General features: G+C 35.2%; 5 protein-coding genes and 7 long non-coding RNA genes across 12 annotated transcripts; 5 read left to right on the top strand and 7 right to left on the bottom strand.

Annotated features, from left to right (window-relative positions):
* Positions 1–4: 4 nt before the first annotated feature.
* SPOM_SPNCRNA.2117 lies at positions 5–977 on the bottom strand. Its single transcript, NR_191484.1, has one exon. It is a non-coding gene; the product is annotated as a non-coding RNA (long non-coding RNA).
* SPOM_SPAC18B11.11 (GTPase-activating protein) lies at positions 105–4,649 on the top strand. Its single transcript, NM_001355973.2, has one exon. It carries the CDS (start codon positions 454–456, stop codon positions 4,336–4,338), a length of 3,885 nt encoding a protein of 1,294 aa, NP_001342803.1. The 5' UTR covers positions 105–453; the 3' UTR covers positions 4,339–4,649.
* Positions 3,330–3,638, bottom strand: SPOM_SPNCRNA.2116. The gene has a single exon (NR_191483.1). It is a non-coding gene; the product is annotated as a non-coding RNA (long non-coding RNA).
* A 362-nt stretch (positions 4,650–5,011) lies between the features above and the next one.
* Positions 5,012–5,230, bottom strand: SPOM_SPNCRNA.148. The gene has a single exon (NR_150366.1). It is a non-coding gene; the product is annotated as a non-coding RNA (long non-coding RNA).
* Positions 5,231–5,434: 204 nt separating this feature from the next.
* pdi1 (protein disulfide isomerase) lies at positions 5,435–7,261 on the top strand. The gene has a single exon (NM_001018271.3). The coding sequence runs from the start codon at positions 5,502–5,504 to the stop codon at positions 6,978–6,980; it is 1,479 nt and encodes a 492-aa protein (NP_592871.1). The 5' UTR covers positions 5,435–5,501; the 3' UTR covers positions 6,981–7,261.
* On the bottom strand, positions 5,530–5,782 carry SPOM_SPNCRNA.2115. Its single transcript, NR_191482.1, has one exon. It is a non-coding gene; the product is annotated as a non-coding RNA (long non-coding RNA).
* Positions 7,262–7,312: 51 nt separating the features above from the next.
* SPOM_SPAC1F5.03C (FAD-dependent oxidoreductase) lies at positions 7,313–9,417 on the bottom strand. The gene is made up of 2 exons (NM_001018270.3): positions 9,255–9,417; positions 7,313–9,053 (listed from the first exon to the last, which is right to left on the bottom strand). The coding sequence occupies exons 1-2, from the start codon at positions 9,286–9,288 to the stop codon at positions 7,939–7,941; spliced, it is 1,149 nt and encodes a 382-aa protein (NP_592870.1). The 5' UTR covers positions 9,289–9,417; the 3' UTR covers positions 7,313–7,938.
* Positions 7,766–12,104, top strand: SPOM_SPNCRNA.2114. The gene has a single exon (NR_191481.1). It is a non-coding gene; the product is annotated as a non-coding RNA (long non-coding RNA).
* cdc12 (cytokinetic formin Cdc12) lies at positions 10,040–15,896 on the bottom strand. Its single transcript, NM_001018269.3, has one exon. The coding sequence runs from the start codon at positions 15,762–15,764 to the stop codon at positions 10,239–10,241; it is 5,526 nt and encodes a 1,841-aa protein (NP_592869.1). The 5' UTR covers positions 15,765–15,896; the 3' UTR covers positions 10,040–10,238.
* Positions 12,302–12,817, top strand: SPOM_SPNCRNA.2113. Its single transcript, NR_191480.1, has one exon. It is a non-coding gene; the product is annotated as a non-coding RNA (long non-coding RNA).
* On the top strand, positions 12,942–17,819 carry SPOM_SPNCRNA.2112. The gene has a single exon (NR_191479.1). It is a non-coding gene; the product is annotated as a non-coding RNA (long non-coding RNA).
* Positions 16,495–17,419, bottom strand: mso1 (exocytic docking protein Mso1). Its single transcript, NM_001018268.3, has one exon. It carries the CDS (start codon positions 17,289–17,291, stop codon positions 16,836–16,838), a length of 456 nt encoding a protein of 151 aa, NP_592868.1. The 5' UTR covers positions 17,292–17,419; the 3' UTR covers positions 16,495–16,835.
* Positions 17,820–17,858: the final 39 nt, after the last annotated feature.

Raw genomic sequence — 17,858 nt, 5'->3', positions numbered from 1 at the left:
TTTTTAAATGGTTATTCTTGTATTTAGTAATTTGCATATCTCCACCTTGACTCCGAAATTCACCAACAGATTTATCATATACTCGCTAAAATTATGTATGTATTAACCATCTTCTGACTTCTTCAACGCGAAGAAGACTCATTGTTTCGATTTTATTGACTAAAACATAGAAATTGAATAAATCCTAATCGATGCTATATTGAGGTGTGCTTTTACAATCCGTTACAGTTCGATATCTGCACGTTTCTTAAGGCTATCTTTTCAGGAGTTTATAATAATCCTCCACGGCTTAAGCAGTCTATAATTTGGGTTTACTTCATTAAATCTTTAATTTAGCACTTTTTAAATATATTTAAAATCTTAATACTTAAATCGGTGCCAACCCAGGACCTATATTACGTTTGGGTTAAAGAAAAATTGTCGTTGTTTGCTGCATCGATTTATATCTAAGCTATGAAGGCTTTGGATATAGACACGATTCTCACCCAAATATCGAATCAACAGTCATTGGATAAACGCTACAAACGCATAAAAAGGCTCATCAACAATGAGCAGTTTTGTAAAAATGTAATCCTACAAAAACTTGTTGATTCCACTAAAGACATTATTGAAAATAAAGTTCACGGAAACATACTGGCAGCCACTATTTCCTTATGGACTCATGCAGCTGAAAAGCATAAAGAAATGTCTTCCGATGACCGTGCACTATTATTCAACGAGCTGTCAAAGGTTCCGAATTCTGAATACTATCCTGCTACTGTAGACGCCTTGATTGTTATTACATCCCAAGGCGAAAGAACTGAGTCTTTTTCAAATGACATACTTAAAGTTTTGTCTGAATGGTTGACTGATTTATTTACGATTATTGATGATATGCGAGCTCAGTCGAGAAAATCCTTCAAAGGAAGTGCTGAATTGAGAAATTACACCCGTTGTTTTCGTCAGATAATTCTCTTGCTTACGAATATGTTCAGGGTGGGCTTTAATTTATTTGATGAAATGGAGGTTTCTTCTATGCTAGCGAATTGTGTGTGGGTCTCAAAAAGCACCACCGATGAAGAAGACATTGCATTAGTTTTTTCGTTATTAAATTGTATTATATCCTATGGTCGCATATCTTCCGCTGTTTTGTATTCTATTGTTGAAGTAGTATGTCGAGCAAAATTTGGCTTAGTCGCAAGCTCACAATCAGCTCAGCAGATTGTTGAGAAACTGTTGAAGACAGCGACCAAGTACGAAGCACTTAATTCCCTAAAACGGATAATGGAAGAGACAGATGAAGGTTCTTATATAGCGATTATGGGTGGTATTCAAATCGTGAGTGCTCTCTTTACCGATATCCCTAGATCAGTGTATTGCACTAGAGGAATGCTGCTTGGATTCCTTCAAAGATCCTTAAAGAATAAATCTAGTCGAATAGCTTTAGAAACCACTCGTTCTTTATATAATGCTTTGGAGCGCCGTTCTTTTGTTGAAGTGCTTTATGCAGATGAATGGATCAGCCTTTTAGATTTGCTTGTTGAAATATCTTCATCACTTCCTAAATCTCTCAATTACCGACCTGGAACTTGGCAGCACATTGAGCCTAATATAATTGAGTCTATTGCATCGTATCAATTACAACATCTTCTTTTATTTAACGAAATTTTAAAACCAGACTCTAATCATTTTGTTCTAGAGAAGTTTCATGAGTTCCTGAAAATTAATTTTTCATATTTAACCCCTACACTTAGCCAAAAGTTGTTTACTGTTCTTGATTTACGATCACAGTTGCCATATTCGGAAGGATGGCTTGAGGATCAAACAATTCTACTTAAATCTTATTTTGATACTAGTTTTTCTTTGGATTTCCATGTCTACTTAATTGGTCTCTTTAGAAAAGTTCTATTTGCTTGTCCAGTTGAACTTCGCCCTGAAGTGTATGCTCGAATGCTTTGTCCCTTAGTGAAAAGTTTGGATAAATCTAGTTCCGAAGTTATAATTGATGAAGTTATTTCCTTAGTTTGTGATTTATCTTGGATATATCCATCGAATGTATTTCACGAGGTGAAAGACTCATTATGCTTTTATGCTCATAACAGCAGTAATGGGGATTTACAACTTAGATCTATTCAGGCAATAGTAAGCTTAACATTTTATTATGTTTTGCTACCCGAATTTAAATCAGTGCTTTACGATGGGTTGGTCGAAATTTCGTGTGATTTCAAAATTCGACGTACTTTTCGAATTCCAGTATTGAAGTTATTATTACAACTACGAATAAACACTAATGACTATTGTTTTGTTAACTTGTCTCCCGCTCAGTTAGAGTTAATATCTGTATATAGTACGCAATGGCATAACCCTTTTATATCTGAAGAAGCTCAACGCTGTCGGGACAATAAAGTAAAGGACAGAGATTTGTCGTTTTCTCCAGTTTTTCAAAAGTTTCCCCTGAAGGTGAATACCTCAGCTACTTTGTCAAAGGATTTAATGAGTTTGCCGATTAATGAATGGGTAAAAAATGTTATGTATATTGTTACCCATGAAACAGATTGGAAAGTTGTTCAATACATATTGATTAATTTTACTAATCAGCTTCGAAACACAAAGATGTTTACAAAAACTGTTGAAGCTTTACAGCTCCTTTTGAACTCTTTAAGAGACATCATTAATGGTAAACAATCATTAAATATAAATTTTTCGGATTTCTTTCGAATTGAGGATTTGCTCGTCAGTCTATCAAAAATTCTTTCTGTTTTGATGGTTTATAAAGATGTTCTACCTCCAACTGCTCATGAACAATTCTTCCAATTACTCAATCGTTTCGCTGAAAAGGGAGATAAAACAATGGAGTCATGTATCGATACTCTAATAACTAATTGCTGTGCCATGCAGTCATTTTCAATTATGCATCTACCTAAATTTTTTTCTATTACAATGTCTTCTAATTTATCGGAACGTAGTTTGGTCAATTTTCTTCGACTTCTTCACGTGGTGAGCGACAACTGGGAATTGAATGAAGGCTTAGAAAAAGAAACTATTCAGAGCATCTGTCTTTTTTGCTTAAAGGTTATCCGGACAAAAAAAGAAGAACTTGATGGTCACAAAAAGTTGGTTAATCCAAATACTAAAGTTTTTTGTTTATATTTAGTTTCCTTTTCTTATTCCATAATTTCAAACCTTTTCTTAGGGTGTGAAACTACTGAAAGAGCACAACTTGCATCATTTTTGTTAAAGGAATTCTTAAATTTAAAAAATGGATCGCACTTTGAAGGTTACGAAAGGGTATTTTATGAGTTGTTATTACGTTACACATATTCTGATGAAAGAATTGAAAGTTATCCTAGTGATTCAAGATTTCATTTTAACAGTAGTTCTAAATCTTGGCTTTATCGTGGTTGTGTGATAACGATTAATGCTGAATATGAAACTGGGGATTATCAAATGATCCTTCGAAGGATGTCAGGTACTACTATTTATCGCTTTTGGCGAAACATGCGTGATCGTGGAGCTTTTGAAAAAAGTTTGATGATGGAGCAAAGCATGGTTAGTAGTGAATTAAAACAAAAATATCTTCAAGAAATTGCTGCAAGTCACGTTTTCATGGAAACTGTTCTTTCACCGTTGGACAGTCCTGATGAGGAACCAATCTTAATAAAGCCAGATGCTAGAACCGAAGAATTAATACAAAGCTTGGATGCAACTCACACAAAGCCTGTCATTAATATAGCCGTTGCGCTTCAAGCAGGAGATGTTAGTGATATAAATACTACTGTGGGTTGGCAACTTTTTTATCGTTTGCTGGAAAGCTTTGGTCATGAAAAAAAACTTGATAATGGAGAAACAATTTATGTTTGGCAAAGCAAAACTATAGAAATGATTTTCCGCTATGTCTCCGATCCTGCTGAAGCTTTAGAATCTTCTTTGTATAGTAGCCTCATAATCATTGGTTCAGATGATTTAGTGGGGCCGGATTCATTGAACTGGGACTCTGTCGATGTTCCTGTTATTATCAAAATTTCATTGGATTCTCATTTGGATGCTCTAAAAATGTTTGACACTCTGTTTCATGTTAAACTTGAAATCATTACTACTGGTACGGATATTTCCCATCAAAGTTTTTGGAAACTCGACCAAATCATTTCCACCAATTCTATTGCACCACTACTTCATTCATATCTTGCTGATATAGGCTTATATCAAATGATTTTTGAGAATTTTGCATATGTTCATCCATGGCTCCTCAGACAACAGTATATTGATACATTATATACCATACATCAAGTTCCAACTACGCAAAGAGAGTCTTCTGCTTTGCCTTCTGATAAGACATTTGATTTCACATTATTTCTATAGACTTATTGGGAATATTCGGATGGTCATATAAAATAGCATTTTACTTTTGGTTATACATTATGTGTAATCCTTGTTAGGACAATATTTAAACGAACTAATCTTATATGCTTTTCAGTCTGGAATTTTTTGTTTTAACTTCCTTGATGTATCATGAGCTGCAATTTATCCTAATCATCTCTTTATCTTTTTATGTTGATAGCTTTGAACATTACTCTTTGTGTATGTATATTATTTATATTTAAGCTCGATTTTTTTATGTTATAATAATATTTTTGCATTTAACGGCTTAAATTTCAGTGCTCATAGAACGCAAATTATTAAAATGAATGTATTGAATTTATAAAAAAAATAAAATAAAGTAAAATACAATTTGTATTCATATGTTTGATTAAGCCAAAGAAGAATACAAAAAGTTTATGATCGAATTTTTATAGTTTCCAACAAAAGTAAAGTCAATTTTCAAAATTATAATTTTTTATCGTTTCTTAAGATTTCTCTAAGCAGATATAATTAAGTAGTTTGGAAGGAATTTTTGCCAGAAAGCATAGGATCAAAAATGGATACAACATTGATTTTAACTAAGTCTTCTCATGTATAAGTAAATTTTTTATAATTTCATTTTGATTGTTTACTTGTTTATATGCAAATCCATGCAGAAAGTGAATAATGTTTTATCAATTCATAAAATTGAATATTAATTAACGTTATATTTTATTTTTGGCTATCTTTATAAAGTAAGAAATATTTTTAATTGTACATGTGTTATAAAAAAAATTCAATCAGATAATGAAACTGATGGATTTTCTAACAAAGTACTCTATTCATGTATTAATATAATTGTAAATTTTTTATCTTTTTTTGAATATTGAGCTTTAAGCAATACCACAAATTGCTGTGGTAAGCAGAATATATGCTAACATTTTTTGACCTTAATTATTAATCGAATTTGCGCAGCATGACGACTGGAACTAGTTTACACACTAATAATAACGTAATGTAAGACAGCAGTGTATTATGCACTATTTATCCTCTTAACACGCTGGACGGATCTCTTATAGTCCCATTTAACTAGGCTTGGTAGCATAATATGTCACCTGTCAACAACCAACTACTTCCATTTTACAGTTGGTAGAATAAACATTTACTGGTGTGATTATTAAAAAATGAAGATTAGTAATTTGTTAGCAGCCTTTTTGGCTTTCTCTGGAGGATTCTTTTGTGCCTCTGCTGAAGTTCCCAAAGTAAATAAAGAAGGTTTGAATGAGTTAATCACTGCAGACAAGGTTTTAATGGTAAAGTTCTATGCTCCTTGGTGTGGTCATTGTAAGGCATTGGCTCCTGAGTATGAGTCAGCTGCTGATGAGTTGGAGAAGGACGGTATCTCTTTGGTTGAAGTAGATTGTACTGAAGAAGGCGATTTGTGTTCTGAATACAGTATTCGTGGATATCCCACACTAAATGTATTCAAAAACGGAAAACAAATTTCTCAATATTCTGGACCTAGAAAACATGATGCTTTGGTTAAATATATGAGGAAACAACTCCTTCCCACTGTTAAGCCCATATCTAAAGACACCCTTGAAAATTTTGTTGAAAAGGCCGATGATTTGGCTGTAGTAGCATTTTTCAAAGATCAAAAATTGAATGACACCTATACCGAGGTTGCCGAAGTAATGAAGGATGACTTTGTCTTTGCTGCTTCTGACGATAAGGAGCTTGCTAAGTCTTTGGGTTCCAATTTCCCAGGAATTGTAGCTTTTACTAAAGACGCTGCTCAAGATTCCGATAAGCTTGTTTACACTGGTGATTGGGATCCAGCTAGTATTGCAGACTTTATTGGTGTATCTAGTATTCCCTTGCTTGATGAGCTAAATCAGATGACCTTTGGTAAATATCAGCAAAGTGGTTTGCCTTTGGGAATTATATTTTATAACTCCACTGAATCTCGTGATGAACTATATGACGTTTTTCAACCCCTAGCTAAAAAGTATCAGGATACCCTTCGTTTCGCTTTCTTAGATGCTGTACGTTATGGAGCAGTAGCTAAGCAAATGAATGTTGAAAGTGACTGGCCTGCGTTTGTAATTGCAAACCTTAAAAGCATGCTCAAATATCCTTTCCCTACTACTGAATTGACGGCAAAAGCCATGACTAAATTTGTTGGTGATTTTGTTGATGGAAAGCTACAGCCAAAGATTAAAAGTCAACCCATTCCTGAATCTCAAGAAGATTTAGTGGTGTTAGTAGCTGATAATTTTGATGATATTGTTATGGATGAAACTAAGGATGTTCTTGTTGAGTTTTATGCTCCTTGGTGTGGTCACTGCAAGAATCTCGCTCCAACTTACGAAAAATTAGCTGAGGAGTATTCTGATGACTCTAATGTTGTTGTAGCCAAAATCGATGCAACTGAAAATGATATATCGGTCTCTATTTCTGGCTTCCCTACTATTATGTTCTTTAAAGCTAATGACAAAGTAAACCCTGTACGTTATGAAGGTGACCGTACGTTAGAGGACTTGAGTGCCTTTATAGATAAACATGCCTCTTTCGAACCCATCAAGAAGGAGAAAGAATCTGTTCCAGCACCCGATCTTGAGGATCAGGTCGCAGTGGAAGACGAAATGGCCGATGAGCTTTAAATCTTTAAAGTTTTATAACTTTAGTTACATGTCTGTCAAGTTTCATTCTGTTTTTCTGTCCCTTATAAAATGAGTACACAGCCTACACAATTATATACCTTATGTACTAAATGTCAAGCTCATTCCATATTACCACTGTGGAAGGGATACTTGTGTTATTTGCATATCACTAGATTATGTTAGTTTGGGCCAGAATTTAGAATAAATCAACATAATAATAATTCTTTACCGTGCCGGTTATGTTTTTAAGCAATGCACTGTTACTCTGACTATGAGTTTTGAAAATGAAGGCAAATGATTCCAACTGTTAGTATAAACACATATTTTGCTTTAAAACATTATCTATGTTGGTTTTTTAAAGTGATCTTTTACAATCTGCTTGTATATTATCGGATTCAAATCCTATTTGTTAAGCACATACGAAGTGGAAAATAACTAAAGAAAGTATCGAATTATGTAGAAAAATAAATTACACTAAATAAAAAGGGATTTACAAAATATATACACTAAGTGCCTATGCCGTAAAATGCACCCAACAGGATGAAACTCAACACCGTGATCAAGAGGCACATTAAAAATGACGGTATTCAGTGATTCTACTTCTAACTTAAGCAGAACAAAAAGTTCAACGGAAAAATAAACAAAATCGGTACGCAAAATGCTCAAAAAGGGAGATAGAAAAACAAATAATTTTCAAGCTGACTATGATGTCAAGACAAAAATAAGATGATAGCAAACAAGAATTGTTATGAGTTGATGGTAGTAAAGTAGTCGTTCATAATCATGATCTTATCAATACCATGATTCGAAAATATGTTTCCCAAAATATGCCTAGACTTTTCTCATAAATGAGAATGTGATGAATAAAAGAGTGAAAATAAAGGATAAAAGGCTAAGCGTAAAAAAATAAGAAACAAGAAGGGATATGAAGACAAATATGGCCATAATTAAGGTGATTTTATTCCAAAGAACCTTCCGGATCTAAAAGATCAATGTTTGCGCTAGTAACAGCACCATCCAAAATGAGTTCAGATAACACTTTTCCTGTACCAGGTCCCAAAGTTATACCCCAACAGCCGTGAGCTGCCGCAACATAAATAGATGAACCAATTTTTCCAATGACAGGAGCACCCGTTGCATTAGAAATGGGCAAATAACACGCTTGACGAACTTTAACAGGAGAATCACGAATTATTTGGTGGAAATGGTTGGCACATTGTTTAATCAAAGCGCATTTATCTTGATCCACCTTCGTATCTGACGACAATTCAGGCAAAGGCTCGTCATCGAATTCACCACATACATACAGCTCATCTTCACGTGCATAAAACTCCGGAGCAGCAATTGTCCCATCTTTATAGGTAATTTCAGAAAATACAGCATTGCCGTTTAGCTTGATAGGAAGATCGATAGTTATGCTATGAATTCGTGCTCCACTTATTCGCAAGTTGGGTATTAATTGGGGAGTCCAAGGACCGGCAGCGACAATTATGTGAGTTGCCTCCATTGAATGAATGGTATGCAGTTCTTCAGCCGAAGTAATTTCCTCCTCTTCATCCGGGGCGTAGTCATCACCAATAAGCCGATATTCAACTTCATTTTCATCAACACTTAATACATGACCTTTTACCAAGGTAACGTTTGCAACCTTACTGGCCTCTTCGTAAATAGCATGACAAAATTTATAAGGATGAACTTGACCAGAATTTTTCTTGTTTCCTAAACGAGTAACATTCTCAACAATAGAGGGAGCAATCCATTCAATTCCCTCAGGCAATTTATCAGGTTGTTGGCAATTTTCGTCAGCTTTAATGGACCAAGTATCTAACGCTCGATAACCCCATTTATTGACTCCATCATATTGATCCGATAATTCTTTGTGTAGGTTGTACGAAAGAGCAGCTAAAGAACTCGTCGAAGGGCCATGCCATTCTAAGGAAAGGAAACCAGATGCTTTTCCAGAAGCGGCAGATGCAATACCAGCACTTTCAAAAAGTGTTATAGTGTCACGATCACGATTAAAACTGGGGTGATGAGCCAAAAAATATAAACAGCTCACACCGGTGATTCCACCTGAAAAATATTTGTTAGTAAGTTATGAAAATTGCGGCAGTAAAGTAAAATAGCAATCAAAGCAAAGCTCATCTGAGCATGGCAGGAAAGAAGTTTCACCGTCATAAAGCTGATGAACTTCTTGTCAATATCAACAACATCAACAATATATGAGTTAAGATAAAAGAGATCATGAGTCCAGCTATTTTTAAAGTCACATACCACCGACAATTACAATGTTTCGAGAATTGCTCATTGTTATTTCTAAAACTCGGTTTAAATTTAAACCAAGTAATGTAGACTCTGAAATTTAATTATATACCAATAATTCCAATTTTCAAAGAAAGATTACGAATTTAAAATTTTCACAACGTTGGTGTTGGGTAGTTCGGTGGTCAAGATGTGCGCGCTAATCTTCTAAATCCGTTGAACTTAAAACCAATAGTGAGTGGTCAGCGCAAGTTGGTAGTTAAAGCGTTTAAAAAGCTCGTCGTCAATCTATTTCAATGAGCACTAGTTAAATTATAAAAAAAGATTAAGCACATAAACAATCTCAATAGTTAATAGTTATGCTATTTACTGAATTATACATGCTACTACTCGAGCGTAGACTAATTTTAGACTTCTCGAAAAACAACATGTGTATAAAAATAATTGAAATTTCATTTTGTAGAATGTTTGACTTAATGCATGCTCGTGTTCTACCATTCTACCAACGATACATCAATCAGAGTATGTTTCTCGAAAAGACAGTTCTGCAACAGCACAATGTATTTGCCTTAGAAAATGTAACAAGTTAATTACACCGAAAATATAATTGAGCAATATTTAAATAGTGAGTCTTCGCCAATGATTCGTCACTTTATAAAAGAAACGAAGAAACATTAGCACACATCGAATGATTTCTAAACGATTTTCATCTTAACATTAGTCCTATTTTACTTCAGATTGAAAAATTTTACAGAGTTCTACATCAATTTGCGCAACAGACATTATGATAAATAGAATAGGGATTTAAATCATTATATTTACATACTCATAAGAAGATTTTTAAAGAAATATGACAAAATGTCAAACGAGCCAGCTCTTTCTATTAAAAATGATGAACATGATACACACTTCAAAAAAAGGGCAATCTTCCAACTAAACTAACTTCCAAAATTAGAAAAAAAAATTATGCAATGGTAGAAAGATTGCATCATTAACCTATTTCTCATTCTCCTTAGGCGCCAATTTTCCAGATAATAAACCTGCAAGCATTTCTTGTGCTCGTTGTGGTGATTTGATAGGAGTACTTTGACTTAAGATTCGGTTATGATCCAAAATAGAAACGGAAGGCGATACTAATATTTTGTTGACGGGCGTTTCTTCAGAAGAATAAACCTTCTTACCTCCTACTGATTGAAGATGTCGTTCAGAGTTTTGTTTCAATTTTTCCAGACGTTCCATATATGAGGACTTATTGCTGCCGTCTGGTTTAGTAGCTTGTTGAAAATTCAAATCATTAGTTCCCGAAAATTTATTGCTTTTCAAAGGACTCATTTGCTGCAACATGCGTCGACGGCCACGGCTATTGTTTCTTCGTAAAATAGTGTTAATATCATTGTTACCAGGTTTAGCTCTGGCTGTTGAAATCGTAGTTGTAGTCGGAAAAGTTTCCTTCAAGTCATTGGTGGCATTTTCTAAGTTCCGAGAGACAGCGCTGGTATCTTCATTAAGTTCGGTGTTATTAGGAATCATGGGAGCAACCAGATTATTTTCGACACCACGAGGAAAAGTATTCTCCTTTTCGTTAGCATGTTTACTTGCCCTAGTACCATTTGAAATTGTCGGCGTAAGCAAATTAACTTTAGAAGCCTTTTGAGGAAATACTTTCTTCTCGTTTGAAATAGTATCAGATTTTAGAGATTCTTTAGACGGTTTATTCTGAGGGCTTGTCTGGTTATTGTTTATACCTTTATCCTTTCGAGCTTTACCCGTCTTCTTAGAATCCCGGTTTTGTGAACCTCTTCTTGATTTTGAACTAAACCTTCGAAATTTCTCACCATTAAAGGGTTTTTGCCTATTAGAATCTTCCAAACTGCTTGGATCAGAAAAAGTGTAAGAAGCGGAGCGACCCTTATTACTTTTATTCTTCGAATTTTTGTTAAGGACATAGCTATCAGATACCTGACGGCCCGAACGACGCTTTTCGTAGTTGTATCCCTTTTTAGCTTTGCTAGATACTTCTCCTTTTTTCGTTGGAGTAATATTTAATGCGTCAGATAATCCATCGGTTGATTCACTACCCTTAGGATACCTTGGCCTAACTTTTGCCAAGTCACTTTTTACCGAAGATCTCTTAGGAACAAATAATTCGTTTTTTGCAGGACTAGATTTAGTAGAAGTGTTAGGAGCTTCTATTAAATGTTCTTTACCCATAGTAATGGCGGATCTATTTCGTGGTTTATGGTGACTTTCTAATTTGACGTTTCTCAATTTATCAAGGAAACCATCCATTGCTTCATTATCCATTTTGTTATTTTCAGACATTGCACGTTCAAGCACGTGTTCTTTATGATTGTTGACAAGATTCAAACGTCTATGCTGTGAAGCTTCTTCTTCTTCCGATTTCAAGTTGTCAGATCTAGCCTTAGAGTAGTCAATTATGAAAGAATCAACACGTTTAAAGAACAGGTTCTTGGAATTAGGGTCATTAGGCTGTTCACCAAAATATCTCATAGCATTGTTCAGGGTAGTATTCATTGTACGTAAATGCTCTTTCAAAAAATCCATTTTTTTGGTGCCTTCCATTAACCAGGGTAATATAACTGAAAGGATTTTATCATCAGGATGAAATACCGTAGGGTCGGAAAGAGCCCCAGAATCACAGTCTATTTGTAAATTCTGACAACCACGAATTAACTCGGAGCACTCTTGTTCAATCGCTTCAATATTCAGTTTGGCTGCTTCAGTGACGGTTGATAGTTCAGGGGAAAAGTTGTCAAACTGAGGAAAATGCTTCCTAATAGTTATATCAAGTATATGAAGTAAACTTTTAGTGTTATTGGCATTTTTTATCAATGGAAGTCTTTGAAGTGAACCAATGGCAAATCCTTTAGCTTGGCGCACATAATCGTTCATATAGTTTCCTAAATATAGAATTAAATATAGCAAACCTTTAAAAACTTTGCTGTCCCGAAGCTCAAGAGCAGCCCGCCCTATAAGTTTTGTTTGACGAACAAGGTTCTCATAATTGGTTTCGATTATGTTTTTAACTTTTAGTGCATTCATTCTTTGGTTCCAATAACCCCCAAGATCAACTATAAGTCTCACATAAAGATAGTCCCAACGACTAAGCTCTGAAGCATCCTTTTCGCTATTAACTAGATCACCACCATTTGCCCAGTCAATACGATAAGGCTCCAAATCTGCTTTTAATTTAGGTTGATTTAGTACTTTGTCACTTGATAAAAATTCAACACACTCGTTCATGCTATCATCACAATGTAAAATCATGCGAATGATCTCATTCGGATTTTTGTGAGACAGCTTGTGAAAGTGAATACCAAAAAGCTTCTGAAGTTCACTACTCATGTAATCAGTTCTAGCACATGTTTTTTTGACCAATGTTTTTGCTTCCTTCATCGCAAAACTTTCATCTAATTCATCTAAGACCCCTGATGTATGCAAGGTTTCCAAAATTTTGTTGGCCTCGTCAGAAGGTCCCGTCCAAAATGTAAATTCCAGCCCAGAATTCAACTTCTCCCAATGCATTTGCTTCAAACGACGAGTTGGTCGACGAGTCAAACCAGTAGTCTTATGCAAATCATCTTTTGATATATTATTTGAAACAGCTGGGGATACGAATTTACCTCCAGCTGCACTTACTAAGGGAGGAGGAGGTGGTGGTGGTGGTGGAAAAGCAGGCATAACCCCAGCAACCGATGTATCATTAGCAACGATGTTCACAGAATCAGGATGGGAAAAGGTATTTAAACTAGTTTTAACAGGAAGAGGAGGAGGTGGTGGTGGAGTTGGATGTGTAATTATCGTTGGTAAAGAAGTTGCATCATTAGGAATATCAAAGTTCGTAATTTTACTATTGTTGCTAACTGTTTCTGCTTTGTTCTCAACGCTATTAATCTCATGCGTTTGATTTGAAATATCCTTTATTACGACGTTTGACTCAATACCCTTTCCCGGAATCTCCAAGTTCGCAAAGTCATCAATTCCTTTCATACTTTTGATGGACTCATCCTTTTCACTGGTTAACGATTCAGAAGCTGAACGACCAACATATCGATGTAAATGACGAGGGAATGGACGATGAAATTTTTTATCAGGAATTTGTAAAATAGTTGACACAGTTGAGGGCTGGCTGGACTGTCGAGACATTTGCTCCCTTAGATCCCGAAGTTTGTCATCAATTCCATCGTTTGACCAAAGTGTTGACTCTGCAGCAATTTCCTTTTTCCTCAAGTCAAGCTTATCCAACAAATATTCTATAATCCTTTCCTTGGAATTAGTTGAGCCCTGAAAAGAATCCGAATTGATAAGAAGATACAATTCTCGTAATTCCACTTCGCTCCTTTGGATTTGAGTAACATGAGACTTTTGGAGAGCATCAATTTCTGTTTTTAGAGTCTCATTCGTTCTTTTCTGAGAAAGAATAACGTCTTTCTGATCCTCTACTTCTTTGTTTAACTTCGCAATTAAGTCTTCGGCACCCAGATTTACTTGCGCAGCCATTGCATCTCTTTCAATAACCATTTTCTCAGCCATTGCACGTGACGCCTTTGCTTCCTTCAAAGCATTTCTGGCTGTGTCATCCGAATAGAATCTTTCGGTTAGCATATTTAAAGATGCCTGTAAACTATCTTCAAAACTTTCATTGGATACTTTTGAATTGAGCAGTATTCTTTGAAGTAAAGAGTTAAAAACCTTGATAAGTTTCACCTTTTGCTTTTCAGTACCTTTGGCAAGTAGTATGTTTTGAATAGTTGATTCAAGTAAACGGCCAACTTCATTTGATGCAAATTCATTGAAGCTACTTAAAATTGAGGATTCATTTGACATAAAGGAATCGACATCTTCATGCGTGGTCTGACTTATAGTCCTCCTCTCTTCTTCTGATTCATATATGTTTAGTTGTTTCTCAAGTTGTTGGTCAGGAAAGTTACGTAGAAGTTGTATAACTTCGTGTATACCTGATTCACGAAGGGAATCCAATATATCAAGGTCAAATCCTTGCTCCAATTCTTCGCAAGCAACAATTAGCTGATTGATAAATTCCATAGTGGAAGTACAATACTCAAGAAACGCTATGTTTGAAGGTGAGCTGGAAGCAGAATTTCGAGCAGGAGAAGATGGAGGGGTTCGTGCTAATTCTTTTTCCAAGATTATGTCTTTGAAAGATTTTATCCATCCAAAGAATAGCGGAACCTCCTTTTCATATTCGGCATTTATTTCTTTAAATCCAGTTTCCAATATGGAGACCACAAGAGGTTCCTTTAAAGACAGAACCCATGTCAATAAATCTGCGGCTACTTTCCTCGGAAGCAAATTTGGGGATATAAGGGTCACTGTTATTGCTTGAAATATATAAGAATTGGAAGTAACCAGAGTAGGTTTTTTCTTCAAAAGAGTAAGCATGCAACGAGGAACTTCAGCTTGCTGAGGCTGCACTACGGCAGACGAATTAAAATATGTAAGTAGATTATGCAAAGCTCGAAGTCCCTGCAGTTCAAGAAAAAGAGATATCCATCGATCGGATTGAGTTGATAATAAAGAAGAAAGTGTGATAAGTTGTAAATTACTAATTGTTTTATTCCATAGTTGGATTACGAACCAGGAAACAGGTCTATGGACGGCAGCTAATTCTGGAATTTGGAAAGAAGGATCATCAAACCCGGCGAAGTTAGAACGAATAAAACACCACTTTTCATCTGGAGTACAACTTTGAAGCATTTCAATGGCGTTTTCGTCAAAATCAAATACAGGGTGTCTTAAAAAATCGTTGAATAGATGTATTAGCTGATCCAATGAAGGTGGTCGAGTACTCGGAATTTCAAACTGAAACGAGCATACCGAATTAGGGCTCCCAGCTCGAATTGAACGTAGTCGATAAACTTGTTCATCATTAGTAGAAGTGAATTTTGGGGAAACCTCGTTGGTAATCTCAGGGACTTCAACAACAGGAGCAAGTTTATGCTTAGTTCGCCTTTTTGTCTTAGATACTGGAACTGAGGGAACAGGAGGTTTCGGCAAAGGATCAAAAGAGCGAGAATGTACAGGGGGTGTCACTGGAGCAATTTGGACATCCTCAGAACTTTTAATAATGTTTTTGGGCAACCTAGGACCCTTGAGATGTTTAGAAGTGTGCAAATGTTCAACGGAAGACGAAGATGGTAGATCAGTGACTTCAACTTTATTCGCTTTGGGTCGATGGACAGTAGATTTCTCGGGTGTTTTAGGTAAAGGAAGCTGGGAATTTTGCAAAGCATGTTTATTATGAGAATTGTACTCTTTCGATGAAAAGGTAAATTGCTTTACATACGGAGAAGTAACTGATTGGGACTTATTAGGCTGGATTAACGTCGATACTGATTCTATGGATGATGGAGGTTTATGGTACGTTGTTTTGGACTTAGGAGCCCTTGGCCCAATAGTTCTTCTGGCTGATGGAGTTGGAGTAGACAGAATAGAGTCATAAGAAAAATTAGGGTCCTGTCCCTTTGACGAATTTCGCATCTCTACTTCATAAACGAATGCAGCATTGTAATTGCTTTCAGGATCTTGTTTTCAAGTATTAACAAGGAAACTGTGATGAAAAGTTTTAGCTCAATTAAACCTTTTTTTTAAATTTGCTAAAAGTTGATGTTCAGAACTTGTTGACCTTCAAATTTGGATAAAGTGGAACACTTAGCGAGTAAGGGTTGGGATGGCTTAAATGATCTAAGATAATACGTATACTTGCGAACAAGTAAGTTGAAAGGAAATGAAACTTCGATATATCTAATATTATAATGGTTAAATTGCGTTATAGCGTATTAAATTTTATTTTTAGGATAATCGAAATTCTCGTCTTGTAAGTCTAGTCTGCATTTGGATGCGGTTTCTGGTTGCTTAAAACGTTGTTCAATGAGAAAATACATTCGTGAAGATCATTTTTACTTACAAAGCATTCGTAACATATTTTGTTGTCACGTTGAGCTAAATATAACCAGAAATTTGCAAATAAACGAGAATCACAAGAACGAATCCATTGGTGCTTTTATTTACATACCATATTAAATTACAATAACGAATTTTCACAATTCGTCCCTAAGTGTTCGAGTTAGAAATTAAAGAAACCTATACGATGCGCTGTATGTAACGATAAGTTTTTATAATGTTGAATTGATTTCAGCTACTAGCTTTAATTCTACCAAGCGCTTTTTGAACAGTTTAATTTTTAAAGCTACAATCCGGTTAGAAACATAAAGAACATGTGATGGTTATTTAATTAGACTAAATGATAGTTCTCAAACTAAAGGCGAGTTGCTTAGGATAGTGCACCTTATTGTCAGGTCATTCCAAAAATAATTACTAAAGGAAAAACCAGAAAAGGTGAGCTAACTCAAAGTTGTAAAATAAGTAATTATGCCTCTGTACTGACAAATGTCGAACTTCTGGGTAAGATGGGCTTAGTTATTAACAAACGAGGTTGAGAATAACACATACGTAGTAACAGCATTTTCAAAGAAACAAAAAGTCGTTTTGATCATTAATACGCCATTAACAGATACCAATGAGAGTAAAGTAAAGGTATCGTTGTGTCAACTAAAACTTCTTTCTAGTGTGATCAAATTTTGACCGTAGCAATGAGCCGGAAGGTGTAGAGGAAAGAGGTTTCGTGGTGGAAGGTGATTTTTGAAGACTTCCGACACCTTCAAACAAATCGTCAAAGGTACTATGTTGAACAGAAGGTAATCGTCGTAAAGGGGGAGACGAAGCAGAGGAAGTGGAGGACGATAGCCTCCTAGGATTGGCCGGAATATATGAAGCTTTTAAATTTGAAGGAGCCGCATTACTTGCATTTATGCTAACTGGGGAAGTAGGTCCTGTGTTAACTGGAGGCTGCCATCCAGGAGGACGAAGCCATTCAGGTAATGTCCCAATTTTGTCCATATAGTATTTTCTCATTACACGAGCAACGTGAGTATCTTCAATCGTATTATCGCTTTCAGGGTCGCGAATACGATTAATTTTTGAAGAAATCGATAACTTTGACCACATGATGAATCGAGAGTTCGCGTTTCTTTATGTACTACTTAATCTCTAAATTTTAAAGAACCTTGGCATTTGAATTCAAAAAATTTCAATAAAAGTAATTAATAAAAAAGTTTAGCCATTATTATGATGCCAAGAACGGCTTAATATCTGGCGACGCGGATTTCATAAAGACGCCAACTCGCTAAACTGTCTAAAGTGATTAATAACACGACCATGAACTACATTATATGTTTTAACGAATGTAAAATCAGCACATAAATAGATAATTTTATTGCAAATGTCCAATTGATTAATATCTTACAAATAAAAATAATTTGTGGGTGGATTTAAACATTTAATTTAGATACTCTCGAAGATGATGCATGAAATCGGCTAAAAAAAAGAATGAACGATGAAAAGCTTGGTAAACAAAATCAATACTGAGCAATCTTACTATGTAGTAGCTAATTAAGGTATACATAATTTCTAAATGGACTACGAAAATGTAGTTTTAAAATAGTTAGGTAAGTTTTAATTTTACTACTTGTAGTCTTCCAAAAATCATAAACTAGTATCTACAATAAAAATTTC

The sequence above is a fragment of the Schizosaccharomyces pombe genome (genome assembly GCF_000002945.2).
Source record: "Schizosaccharomyces pombe strain 972h- genome assembly, chromosome: I".
NCBI lineage: Eukaryota > Fungi > Ascomycota > Schizosaccharomycetes > Schizosaccharomycetales > Schizosaccharomycetaceae > Schizosaccharomyces > Schizosaccharomyces pombe.
The sequence above is the reverse complement of the archived record's forward strand: the minus strand, read 5'-3'. Positions and strand labels throughout refer to the sequence as shown.

What these genes read in the sequence shown, in the direction of transcription:
- pdi1 (NM_001018271.3), top strand. Translation starts at nt 5,502, where the DNA reads ATGAAGATTAGTAATTTGTTAGCAGCCTTTTTGGCTTTCTCTGGAGGA.
- SPOM_SPAC1F5.03C (NM_001018270.3), bottom strand. Translation starts at nt 9,288, where the DNA reads ATGAGCAATTCTCGAAACATTGTAATTGTCGGTG. An exon ending in AAACATTGTAATTGTCGGTG is followed by an intron (nt 9,054 to 9,254) that starts GTATGTGACTTT and finishes AATATTTTTCAG; the next exon opens with GTGGAATCACCGGTGTGAGC.
- cdc12 (NM_001018269.3), bottom strand. Translation starts at nt 15,764, where the DNA reads ATGCGAAATTCGTCAAAGGGACAGGACCCTAATTTTTCTTATGACTCT.
- mso1 (NM_001018268.3), bottom strand. Translation starts at nt 17,291, where the DNA reads ATGTGGTCAAAGTTATCGATTTCTTCAAAAATTAATCGTATTCGCGAC.
- SPOM_SPAC18B11.11 (NM_001355973.2), top strand. Translation starts at nt 454, where the DNA reads ATGAAGGCTTTGGATATAGACACGATTCTCACCCAAATATCGAATCAA.